This window comes from Oryx dammah, unplaced genomic scaffold, assembly GCF_014754425.2.
Source record: "Oryx dammah isolate SB20612 unplaced genomic scaffold, SCBI_Odam_1.1 HiC_scaffold_14, whole genome shotgun sequence".
NCBI classification, from domain to species: Eukaryota; Metazoa; Chordata; class Mammalia; order Artiodactyla; family Bovidae; genus Oryx; species Oryx dammah.
In genome coordinates this window covers 33,646,978-33,659,866 of record NW_024070198.1, presented here as the reverse complement: position 1 = coordinate 33,659,866, position 12,889 = coordinate 33,646,978, and the positions used below count along the sequence as shown (strand labels likewise).

Genomic DNA, 12,889 nt, shown 5'->3' with positions numbered 1-12,889 from the left:
GTGGTGGCAGCTGACCCCTGGTTTCTGGTTCTCACCGCTCCATCAGGGCCCCTGGTGCCGGGGTCCCTTTCTGGTTTAGTGTGATTTCCTGTAGGTGACCTCTGTTTCATCCTTAATCTCTGTATGTTCGGCTCTTATAAAATCAGGCCTTCCCCACCCTTGGTCTCTGCAGCATGAAGGGCTGCAGGAGCTGCCGACAGCAGGTCAGGGGTCTCCCCAGTCAGTGTGAGTTGCCCCCAGAGTGCACCCAGACTACAGATAAACATGCAAAGCCGTACTGGGACCTTTGGCTGTCACTTTTGTTCAGGTGGTGCTAGTGGTAGAGAATCTGCCTGCGGTACAGGAGACGTAAGCGACATAGGTTCAACCCCTGGGTTGAGAAGATCCCCTGAAGAAGGGCATGGCACCCCACGGCAGTATTGTTGCCTGGAGAATCCCATGGGCAGAGGAGCCTGGTGGGCTACAGTCCATTGGGTCACAAAGAGTTGGACACAACTGAAGCGACTTAGCATGCAAACTCTGTTCTCCAGGTCAGTGCCCACGGGTGAGGAGCCACTATTTATAAGTTCCCCCTTCTGGTTCTCTTAGCATCTTCTCACATGGCTGAGTGGTTACAACAGCAACTGACATTTTTTCCCCCTTTTAAAAAATATTTATTTATCTTTAATTGAAGGGTAATTGCTTTAGAGTATTGTGTTGGTTTCTGCCATCCATCAACATGAATCAGCCATAGATACACATAGTCTCCTCCCTCTTGAGCCTCCCTGCCACCTCCCACCCTATCGCATCCCTCAGGGCTGTCACAGAGCACCAGTGTGAGCTCCCTGAGTCATACAGCAAATTCCCATTTGGTATCTGTTTTACCTGCGGTGGTGGATGAGTTTCCATGCTACTCTGTCCGTTCATCCCGTCCTCTCCTTCCTCCACTGTGTCCACAAGTCTGTTCTGTATGTCTGCGTCTCCATGGCCACGTGTGGCAAAGCCCAGCAGAGCCCTGGGCCAGCCAACCTAACCCTGATGCTACCCTCCCCTCTTCACCATCCAGATTAGTCTGCCCCAGGTTAATTACTGTGCTGCACAGGATAGAATGAGCAGCCCCTTAAACTGAAGGCATTCTTTTTTTTTTTTTTTCTCTCAGCTTCCCAAACCTTCCTCACTGTGTGTAAATGAACTCAACTTGCCTGGACTTGTAGGTGGAGACAGGCTGATCATTTCAAGATAGCCTGTGATCTCCACTGGCTGAGCTGTTGTTTACTTCCACACCTTTGGGGCAGAGTATGAGTGTGTGTGTGTCTGTGTCTGTACTTTTCACATCGAATTGTCTGTTCTCTGATCTTTCATGTATAGATAGTATTCAATTTTCTACTCTCTTCTTTTGTCTCAGTAGTGAGATCAAGGCATGGATTGAGGTCTGTTTATCGGGATCCTGATATCTTTTCCTGTCCTAAGCCTGAGGGCTCCCCAGCACCCTGCTCAGAGACTCTGGGAACATTTCAGGGGCTGCCCTTGTGATGGGACGTGATTTGAACATTTAGTCTATCCAGCTGTAAGGGAGAGGGTCTGGGCCCCTCCTCCCTAGCCCTCACCACTACCCTCTTCAGTTGTTTTCCCAGGATCCGCACACGTGGTCAGAGCATTGGGAGCTCTCCTTTCCTCCCCCATAATGTTGTCACTCCCGACATACCTGTGCGACTACCCATCCAGATCTGCCTCCCTGTCCCTCCCTCCCGCCTGCCCCTGCCCCAGTGGGCTCATGACGTCAGAGACAACGTCTGTTTTGTTCTCTGCTGTGTCCCCAGCACCTTGCACGGTGCTGGGGCTCAGTGCACTTCTGAAAATAAATGAGAGAAGGATAGAAATTCCCCAACCCCAAGACTGCCTCCCAGACCTGGGACAGCTCATCAGCCTCCCCTCTCCAAGGCCCAGTTCACAGGATTGCAGACGGTCCTGGGAGCCTGTTACTTACTCATTGGATTCTGGGGGATTAGCAACACTGAGTGGAGAAGGAAATGGCAACCCACTCCAGTGTTCTTGCCTGGAGAATCCCAGGGACGAGGGAGCCTCATGGGCTGCCGTCTATGGGGTTGCACAGAGTCGGACACGACTGAAGCGACTTAGCAGCAGCAGCAGCAGCAGCAACACTGAGATCAAGCAGAGCCTGTAGAGTGTCCAAGGAGGGACACGCAGCCTTGTGACATGGACCAGAGCCAGTATAATCTGCAGTTTACAAATAGCCATCTTGGGGAGGAATCACCTGCTCAGAATCTCACAGTTAAAACAATAATCAACAATATCTTGCCTTTTTTTTTTTTTTTGGAAAGGAGTGTGGGCTTAGTCAACAAGTTGAAAAAAGAAATGAATGTGAAATGAACGTTAAACCCTGTTTACATTGCTTTGATTCCTTTTGTGACCTTTCTTGGTGTCATCAGAATATTTTCTGTATTTTGTGGTTTGCCTCTACATTCTGCTCTGTTATTTTTGTGTTCAGTGCTGCTGCCTGTGCACATTGCCCTGTGTTGGCAGTTTGTGTACTTTTTCACTTCTTTTTTTCTTTTCTGAAACATGATCCTTTAATTTTTGGATATCTTTATAAACAGCAGACATAGCGCTGCTTTGTTATTTTTCATAGGTGGGTAGTGTCCGCTGATGAATGAGAAGTGTTCAACTAGTTCAACTAGCCCATTGTTAGTGAGCATATACGTTTTGTTCTTTAAAAAAAAAAAAAATTCTTATATAACATGGCAATGAACACCCTCAAATAAAATTTGTTTTCATGCTGGAGTTTATCTTCAAAATACTTGGATATTTTTCAATTCAAAATATTGATTTCTGACAAGGAAAATCCTGAGTTAAAGACCAGGGACACTTAAATAAATCCTCTAACATCACTCCCACAACGTTCGGCCCATTTACACACTCTCCAGTAATCCATTTATTTTTAAAGGTGACCAGCTATTACCTGTGTTGATGTACTATGGTTTTTTTCCACTGTTTTCCTATTATTGAGCCTTTGAGTTATTTGCTATAATTTAGATGGTCTTTTTTTCTTTCCTTTTTTAAACTTTATTTACTTTTGTGCTAAGTCTTTGGTGCTGCATGCGGGCTTTCTCTGGTTGTGATGGGCAGGGGCCACCCTCTAGCTGCGGTGTATGGGCTTGTCACTGCAGTGGCTTCTCATTGTGGAGCACAGGCTCTAGGCACACAGACTTCAGTAGGTGGGGTGCACGGGCTTAGTGCCCCGTGGCATGTGGGCTCTTACCAGACCAGGCATCAAACTGGTGTACCCTGCACTGGCAGGTGGATTCTTAACCACTGTACCTCCAGGGAAGTCCTAAGCTGTCATTTAAAATCTTAGTTATAAGGTTACCTTACTCTTTCAGATCACCTAATATTTGAGTTTCGAACTCTTGAGAACTTCAGTTACGTAGAAATAGGAAATATGTATGTATGCATATGTGCTCAGTCGTGTCCGGCTCTTTGCAACCCCATGGACTGTGGCTCCTCTGAACATAGGATTACCCAGGCAAGAGTACTGGAGTGGGTTGCCATTTCCTTTTACACGGGGGTCTTTCCAACCCAGGGATCAAACCCAAGCCTCCCGCATCTGCTGCACTGGCAGGCAGATTCTTTACCACTGAGTCACCTGGGAAGCCCCAGAAATAGGCAGTGTTTCATCACAATTGTTTTCCATACTATGCAGACAAGAAAGCCAAGGCACACAGGTTGGGTGTTTTGCTCAGAATTACTATTGATGGCAGAGTTTGGCTGAGGACCACCCCCACCACCACCACATCTCCTGCCTCCCCCTGCAGAGTGCTTCTCCCCATGCCAGGTTCTGGAGAAGGTACAGACGCAGCCCTTTAGTGGGAGTATGCAAGCTGTGGATAACTGCATTTAGACCTCATAGTTCCATCCCATTAGCTGCCACAGCCCTTGGTATAGGGATGACATTGCTGACTGGCCCTGGCAGGGCTGGGCACCAGGGTGGCAACCCCACAGCCGATGGAGGAAGCTCCATCCAGCCGTGTCCTCCTCCAGTTTCTCTGGGTTCTCCAGGACTCTGTGGAGGCAGGCCTGCTGGCTGGAGTCCGGGCGGTCTGTGGTGGGAAACTGGCTGAACCGCCTCCTTTGCCAGGGGTGTGGATTGGGCTCCTTGGCTCAGTAGCACCGTCTCTAGCCACTGGAATTTATCAGCCACAAGTTTCTAGGAAATGCAAATTAAGAACTGCAAAGAAATGCAGGAGGATTGCTAAGAGGAAAAACACTAGGATGAGCCTCCTCTGCAAGCTTCTGAAGAAAGGGTCCTTGGGGCATTGGGAACTGTATTAGAAGACGAGGCTTTCTCTGCCCAGATGTGCAGGGGGAAGGTGACAACTTGTACAGAAATGTTTTTAAAGAAAGGGAAGGGCTGTGCTGCGGAAGGTAGAGCAGGCAGCTGCTGGTGCTGCAGGCCCGCATCCCAGCACACTCACCCCTCCAAAAACAGCTCAGGGCCCACAGCAGCACTCCAGCTAGAGGCCTGGAAGCTAAACTTCCAGATCCTCAATGTGACCTATCTTATATAGACATTGCTCTGATCAGCCCATGCATGTAATTCAGACTAGGTTGAGAATGACTGATAGGAAATGTTTCACAATTTAAATGAAAGGCTAGGAAAAACCAGAGAAATCTCTGCTTGGTGGAATCTGAGGCAGATCCTTAGCTATGGGTGCTTTTCCACATAAGACTTCTATTCCCAAAGCTACCCTTTTGCACCCTCGCTTTCTGTCCTCTCCCCTCTTCCCAGGACAGAAAACTTGAGTCAGCAAACTAGGCATTTTCTGTTTCTGGAAATCCATCAACTCTTTCTATAATGGACTCTTCCAATCAACTGAAAATGTTGTATGCTTTTACTGGAATCCAGGCTGATGACAGTGTCTCGAGGGTGGCGGGGGCGGGGGGTGTTTCTCTCTAGAAGCCCTTTCCCTTCATGAAATCACCTGGAGCCTCTGTCTTCCATCCCCCTCCTGCAGGTTCTGATGAGGAATACATTTATATGAACAAAGTGACAGTCCACAAGCAACAGAATGCCGAGTCCCAAGACAAAGGTATGGGATTACTGCCGATGGACTGGCCAGCTCCTGGGAGCGGGGCAGGTTTAAGCCTTGGTCCCACACCACCCCTCCTTCCTTCCAGCCAGCACCACAGACAGGGCTGGGGGGTTATTTTGGGAAGTCCTATTTTAGTTGATAGTATTCTGGGTTGATGTATTTTGGGGAAGTTTTACCAACCAGGCCACCTCCTTGCCTCTTAAAGGTCTCACGTCCCCTTCTTGGATAAGGCATCTGTCCCTAAAATCTCTCAGCATTTCCCAGCATCACCCCAGAAATAGGAAGTTATAATTCAGATGTTCTAAGAAAGCAGCTGTGTCTGGTGCTGATCCCACGGCCCCGGCTTTATGACTTTTGATAAGTCTGGATTTTATGAGTGTGTGTGTGTTGGGGGGGCGGGGCAGATAGGAGTGATGGGGAGGAAATGGTGCTGTCAGCAGTTGCCTTAATATTTGAAGATTTTATTCAAAGGTGATCTCTTGGCAGAACATTTTATCTTCCATTGAAAGGACATATCGTCTTCTGTGGTGTCTTACTCTGCAGGACTGGGTCCAGCAGGATCCCAGGGAGGTCCAAGGTTTGCACAGCTGCCTAGTTACAGAGCACAGGGGACTAGAGGCCCCATCTCCCAACTCTCAAGCCTGTAACTCAAATGCAGACGCTTAGCAAGAGGTGGGAACACAGCACCCCAAAGCATTCAGTCTGGTAAAGCGTTGGCTTCAAGACATCAGCCTGAAAAGCCCCAGGGTCAGATCTGCCTGGGCCTGTTCGGCCCGGCTGAAATGGGCTCAGAAGAGCCTTTGGCGCTTTTTTCCCTAAAAGCGCACAGATGGTTGGTGGTCCAATTACCCAGTGTGGCTTTCACCTCCTGCCGCACTGCCAAGCATGGGCTCAGCAGAGGTCCCCTGCATGAAAGCATCCCATGTGCCTAAGGTTGTCAGGCTGCCCCGGGGAAACCGGGGAGGTGGACAGACGTAATCACAGGCTCGGTGCTGAGAGCCGCTCAATATAGTGCCCACAGGCAGCTCCTCCACTGCCAGAGCTCTGTGGCCAGATCATTTTGGACATGGGGCAGGTGGAGGAGAGGGTGCGGAACCTGCCGGAAACCTCAAACTAGTTCCTTCTGAGGAATCTGCCTGGGGCCGGTCTACCCTATTCTTGGAGGAAAAACAGCACTGGCTCCAGGGACTGCCTGCCTGGGTAATTAACACCTGCTCAAATAGAACTCAGGGCTCATGTGACCAGACATTCCCGGATAATGAGACTCTGCTGGGAGGCCGGGTGCCCCTCACGGAAACCCTCTCCTGCTTGCTGCCCACAGCGCCTGAGGAGCAGAACCCGCTGACCAACGGTGAGCCCCCCCAGCCCTCCTCGGCCCCTCAGAAGAGTCTCCCAGACCTCCCGCCCCCCAAGATGGTAAGTGTGGGTCTGGGACCCCTGATTTCCCTGATGTGACCCTGTGAATGTCCAGTGGGTCCTCCAGAGAGCAGTCCACCAAGCATCTGGAATTTTTGGAGCATCCACTATATGGGGGGCAGGAGGAGAAGGGGATGACAGAGAATGAGATGGTTGGATGGCATCACTGACTCAATGGACATGAGTCTGAGCATGGTGAAGAACAGGGAGGCCTGGCATGCTGCAGTCCATGGGGTCGCAAAGAGTCAGACATGACTTAGCGACTGAAAAACGACTGTGTATAGGGCCTGGGGTAAGGCACCGGGAGAGATGGATCAAGCCAGCCTGCCCTACGGGTGATCTCATTTGCTCAGTACAGAGAGGGATGGCAGTGGGAGATGAGGGTCACCGTGTGTCCGAGGTGACCTGCCAGATTCTTTTCCAGCACCCCTGAGCGGGGCCGTGCACAGCTGTGGTCACCAGCTCCAGCCACCAGTGATCTTTTGGAAACATAAATCACATCACACCACTTCTGCTTGAAACCCACCAAGAGCTCCTACTGAACTTAGGACAAAAGTCCACACTCCTTCACTTGGCCCCAGGGCTCACCCTGTCTGGCCTAGCTGCGTCTCCAGCCTCACTGCATCTGCTCATCACTGGCCTCCCCTCTGTTCCTGGGTTGTGCCCTGTGGTCAGTCCTGCCACAGGGACATTGCATTTCTTGGGCCCTGACTCTTCAAAGTTGCCCCCCCTTAGTCTCAGACAGTCTTAGACTCTCCCTGGCCTGCCCACAGGTGAGACATCCCACCTCGGTGCCTGCCCCCATCACTGCCTGCCTTACCACCTAGTTACCCCTCCGTGTTTATTATTTACCTCCCAGAGCAGATGTAAGCTCCCTGAGGCAGGGGCTATGTCTCATCTACTGCTTCATGCCCTGTGTCTGCACACAGTAGGCCGTACATGTGTTTGTTCATGGATGGATGGATGAGTAGAATTTCAGACTCCTCCAGACCTGGGTTCAGATCCCAGCTCTAGCTCTGCCAGTACTAGGCTCCTTGACCTTAAGCAAGTTATTTAAGGCCTCTGGCACTTGGTTTCTTGGTGTTTAAATGAAAGACATGTGAACATCTCTCAACTAAGATCTCTATTCTTTGGCCTGGCAGACCACGTTGGTATTCAGCGAGGTGAGCAGTAGTATTTACACTTTATAGGAGAGGAACTAGGAGTCAGGAGGTTTATAATGTCTCAGTGTTGCACAACCTCAAAGTGGCAGGACATGAACCTGAGTTCTTTCCGCTCCAGGATCGGGTTGGGGCAGCTTCCCAGGAAAGGTGTGAGCTGGGAAGGATTTCTCAGAACATGGGACTCCACAGTGACTGAGCTCACACCAAGCCATCCATCGCCAGGTCTGTGGGCTCAGATCACCACTGAGGGGGTCCTGATGCCAGACTAGCCCCCTTCATTCATGCCTTCCTGGAGGTAGCGTGGTTCTCCCTGCCGCCCTCCCAGCTGGCGGGGCACGTCAGGAGTGCCTGGGCAGCATCCCACATCTGGGTGACAGCTGGTGGGGACCCTTCATCCCAGGCAGAGGGAGACCTGATGGACTAAGCCTCGCTCCCGGGCATATGCAGATGATGCGAGGGACTGCTGTGCTGTGAGCCACTGCCTGCCCGGCCCTGGTCTCCACTCAGCTTGTCTTCTCAGTCAAGTAGAGGTACAAGTTGTGTCTCTTCCAGCTGTGGTCCTCCCTCGTTTTGACCCCGGGACTTGGGAAGGGAGCACAGCCCCTCAGCTTCCATCCAGTTGCTGCTAGTTTTAAGCAGGTGGGAGGTGCCGTGGCTTTCAGGTGCACCCTAAGCTCTGCAGGCTTCCCTGATAGCTCCGTTGGTAAAGGATCTGCCTGCAATGCAGGAGACCCTGGTTCAATTCCTGGGTCGGGAAGATCTGCTGGAGAAGGGATAGGCTACCCACTCCAGTATTCTTGGGCTTCCCTTGTGGCTCAGCTGGTAAAGAATCTACTTGCAATGCGGGAAACTTGAGTTCGATCCCTGGGTTGGGAAGATCCTCTGGAGAAGGGAAAGGCTACCCACTCCAGTATTCTGGCCTGGAGAATTCCATGGATTGTATTGTTCATGGGGTCGCAAAGAATCAGACACGACTGAGTGGCTTTCACTTTCACTCACTTAATAAGCTCTGCTCTCTGGATGTGGGGAGGAGAGGTGACTGCTCTGAGCCAGGGCTGGAACTTTCGTAGCCTGAGTTCATGTATGATTCTGACCAGGGTGCCTTTGGCCTCTGTACAATGGAGGTGCCGCTAACGGCCCAACGTGGGGCTGCTGCCTATGGACCCGCACCGGGCGGAAGGGGTGTGCATGGGGCAGAGCCTGCAAGGCACAGACTCCCTCTGGAACCCTGTGTTTGAGGTGCTGGACCAGGTGCCCAGGATCTGGGGCAGGGTTGTGGCTATACACTGATCAGATCACAGTCCCACAGCCCAGGACTCCAGCTGGCTTTTCCTACTCCCTAGCCAGTCTCCTGTGAACCGGGCACAGAAGCCCTAAGGGCTCGGGGGTGTGAGATGCAGGACCATCAAGCAAGGCCAGGGCAGAGGCCGGCCCTTGGAGAGTGGTCTGCTGGTGTCGGCTGTGTCTGCAGGCCGTCGGGGACAGGAGGGGCTAGAGAGGAACCTGGTGCTGGAGCGGGGAAGATCCTACCGCCTGAGAGTCCCACAGTCCTGGAGTGGCCTTTCAGATGTGCGGTGACAGTTCCTGTGGACACAGTCCAGGCCCTGGGGTGACTTCCACCAGAGCCAGTAACCTTGACAGTCTCCCTACCTTGTGGAATTTCTCTGCCAAGAAGGACCTTTCCTGGGTCCCTCCTAGTCCTGTCTCCATCACCCATCTCCACCCCAGGAGCCTTCCAGGTGTGGAGTGAAGGAGGAGGGGACGGAACCTGGGGTCCTCCCCACCCCGCCTGCACGCACCTGCCTGCTCCCCTCCGGCCTCTGCTCTGGTCCAGTCCGGCTGAAGACTTCGTCCAAGGCTCCCAGAGGAGTGCCGTCAGGGCGGAGCAGGGAGCAGCTGTGTCTTCTGGCTCTCACGAGGAGGAGGAGAAACAGAGCTGCAAGTAGCCTGGGAGGAAGGAGACAGCATGGCTGCTGGAGCCTGGGCGACCCTGGAATCTCTCTTCCTCAGCCAGAGAAAGCTGTGTCTCTTCCTGCCCCAACCCTGGAGCTTCAGGGCACTGCCCTGGTTTGTCTGCCTGGATGCCCAGTCCCGGGGCTCGCCGGTGGCCGTGGCAGAAGCTGGGTGTCTGCCTGGGGTCCTCAGTGCCCAGGGCTAGCCAGGAGCATGGCCTCCATCCCAGGCTTAGCCCATCCAGTACTGGAGGGGGCAGCCAGGGGTCTGGGTGTGGCCAGTGACTCAGGCGGCCTTGGCACGTCCAGGCCGCAGTTGGCCCAGCCAGGTGCTGTGGTTGCTGTAGGAGAAACAGATGTTTGCTGGCACCATTCCGCTCCTGGCCAGCGCGGCCGTCTCCACTCCTCCCCACTGAGGCCTGCACACGCGTCGGTGCTGGGCTTCTGTTAGGGGAGCAGCTGCCGCCACCGACGGCATCACCGTGGTTGGTCTGGGGAGCCAGGACTGCGTCCACTAGCCCCCACCCCGAACCTGCCACAGTGCACCCTGGGGCTGGTTGTTCAGAACTACAAGAACGCCTCAGGTCACCTGGGGCCGCCCCTCACCTCCAGCTCTGTGTCTCATCCAGAATAGGTGCAGTACGTGCGTGCTTAGTCACTCAGTTGTGTCTGACTCTTTGCGACCCCATGGATGGTAGCCCACCAGGTTCCTCTGTCCATGGGATTCTCCAGGCAAGAATACTGGAGTGAGTTGCCTTTCCTCTCTCCAGGAATCTTCCTAACCCAGGGATCAAACCCAGGTCTTCTGCGTTGCAGGCAGATTCTTTACCCACTGAGCCATGTGGGAAGTCAAGCCCGTGACCAAATCCTGCACCACCTGCTTTGGTAAATAACATTTTGTTGGAATTCAGCCAAGCTTATTCATCTGTGTATTATTTATGGGTTCCTCTGCGCTACAATGGGGAAGGAAATGGCAGCCCACTCCAGTATCCTTGCCTGGGAAATCCCATGTTCGATCCCTGGGTTGGGAAGATCCCCTGGAGAAGGAAGTGGCAACCCACTCCAGTATTCTTGCCTAGAGAATTCCATGGACAGAGGAGCCCAGCAGGCTACAGTCCACGGGGCCACAAAGAGTCAGACACGACTGAGCGACTTTCATTTCACTTCACTGCACTCCAGTAGCAGAGTTGCATAGCCCCAGTGGCCTGTGAATCCCTTTTTCGCTCTTTATAGGAAAAGTCTGCCAACCTCTGGCACGTCACCCTGAGCGGGGTGGCTTTCTTCCCCGGCTCTTCCTGTGAACCGTGAGAACATTATTTCAGGTTCCCAAGTCACATCTCCTCGGCATCCTCATCGAATGGCACCATCTACATCGTCATGATGATGATTTAAATAATTTTCCTTTATTCTTAATTCCTGGCATTAAGGATCTCTTTCTCCTTTGACCTCTGGTAATAGATCGTCGGGTCTGTGTGTCTGACGCTCTTCTGAATTGTTGGAATCGTTTTATCCTTTAACTTGACCTGGGCTCTTATCTTTGGCCCTGGCAACCCTGGGGACAGAGGCTGTCCTGTTCTTTAAGGAGGGAGAGTGTAGTATAAGCCAGGTCATGCTCAGACACCTCCTCAGTATCCTCCCAGACAGCCCGTGGTCTTCCTCCACCAAACATGCACACGTGCAGCTTTTCTCCCTTTGACATTATTATATTTTATTCTGAAGCGTAGTGAAAACTAGCATCTGTTACTTAATAATGCTGAGTGCAGTTTAATCCTTCCAGTGACACCATGTGATGGTTATTTCTGCCCTCCCCGTTTTGCAGTAGAGGATCTGAGGCCCAGAGAGGTCAGGTCAGTTGCCCAAAGTCACACAGCTCAGATGTGCCAGCGTCAGGATTCGAACCCAGCCTTGGAGGTCAGACTCCTGCCTCTTCCCTATATGCCTCTCTGTATCGATCCATCTACAGATGATTTTGTACAGTGAAAGGTTTGGGAGACCCTCAAGAAACACCCCCTGGTGCTCCACTCCTGGACAAGAGGGCAGGCCTCCTGTGGGGATAATGATCATCAGGGGCTCCTGCCGGAGGGCTTGCCCCCCTCCTCCTGTCCTGTTCTAATCATGGGAATCCAGACCAGAGCTGGATCTTGGATGCTGAGAACTTCTCTCCAGATGGGACCCACCTTCTCGTCATGAGAAGAGTCCCCACACCCCCTCAAGGGAAGAAGGGCTTCTTGGAGGATGGAGCTGGAGGCCTGGCCTCCCCAGGAAGCCTGAGCCCCAGCACCCATCTGCAGAGACCTTGCCGGGGCCCAGGGGAGGGGAAACGCTTTCCCCTCCTGACCCCAGGAAGTCGGCTCTCAGAGAACCACAGCTGGCTTTCACAGTCAGTCCTTCCTCTGGCTGACCAAGGGGCCGGGAATGCCCGGAGCAGCAAAGGTGAAGGGTCAGCCACGAGCAGCTCCCGCCTGTGTCCACTGTGTGCATGACCCCCGCCCCGGGGAGGAGTCCACCCCCCTTACCCCACAGCTGCACCTACCGGCCCAGAACGCAGCTGGGCTGCTTGGGAAATGAGCAGAGTCTTCCGTTCCTTCCTGCGTGCTGAGGGGTGCACTGCTGGGGCTGAAAGTTGTTCAGAGCCTGCCTCTGGGACTTCTGTCAGCTCTCTTGGTGTCGGGCCAGATGGCGTTAGAAAAATGTGTGGGAGCCAGGTGCTGACCTGGCCTCTGCCGGTCCTCTTCATGCGGATGTGTCTCAGCTTGTCGGACAGCATTCCTGTGACCTGGCCGATGCAGGCGCCAGGGCTGGGAGGCCCCAGACAGTGGTGGCAAGAGCTTCCTCGTATTTGATGTGGCTTCCTGTGGCTCAGACGGTAAAGAATCTGCCTGCAACGAGAGGGACCCAGGTTCAATCCCTGGGTCAGGAAGATCCCCTGGAGCAGGAGATGGCGACCCACTCCAGTATTCTTGCCTGGAGAATCCCATGGACGGAGGAGCATGGCAGGCTACAGTCCATGGGGTCACAAAGAGTCAGAAATGACTGAGGTGACCTTAGCACACCAGCCCTATGGAAACTCAATCACACTTGTCTCCTTGAATCCTCAAGACAGGCTCTTGTTTTATGGAGAGGGTAAGTGAGGCACAGAGAGGCTGTCACATATCCATGGTTAAGGCTATGGACTCCTAAAGCCTGGATTCAAACCCAGTTAGTTTCACTCTAGAGGCCATATAGATAGATCCACTAGCCAAACCACAGAAGACTTGGCTCTGGGAGC

At 52.8% G+C, this 12,889-nt stretch overlaps 1 protein-coding gene across 3 annotated transcripts in view; it reads left to right on the top strand.

The window, feature by feature from the left end:
- Positions 1-12,889, top strand: part of AFAP1L2 (actin filament associated protein 1 like 2) — a 113,561-nt gene that overhangs the window by 73,912 nt on the left and 26,760 nt on the right. For all 3 annotated transcript variants that reach the window (XM_040255042.1, XM_040255041.1, XM_040255040.1), the window contains exons 3-4: positions 5,013-5,087; positions 6,412-6,506. In XM_040255042.1, coding sequence (XP_040110976.1) covers positions 5,013-5,087; positions 6,412-6,506 — 170 coding nt within the window. The remainder of the gene's footprint in view (positions 1-5,012; positions 5,088-6,411; positions 6,507-12,889) is intronic.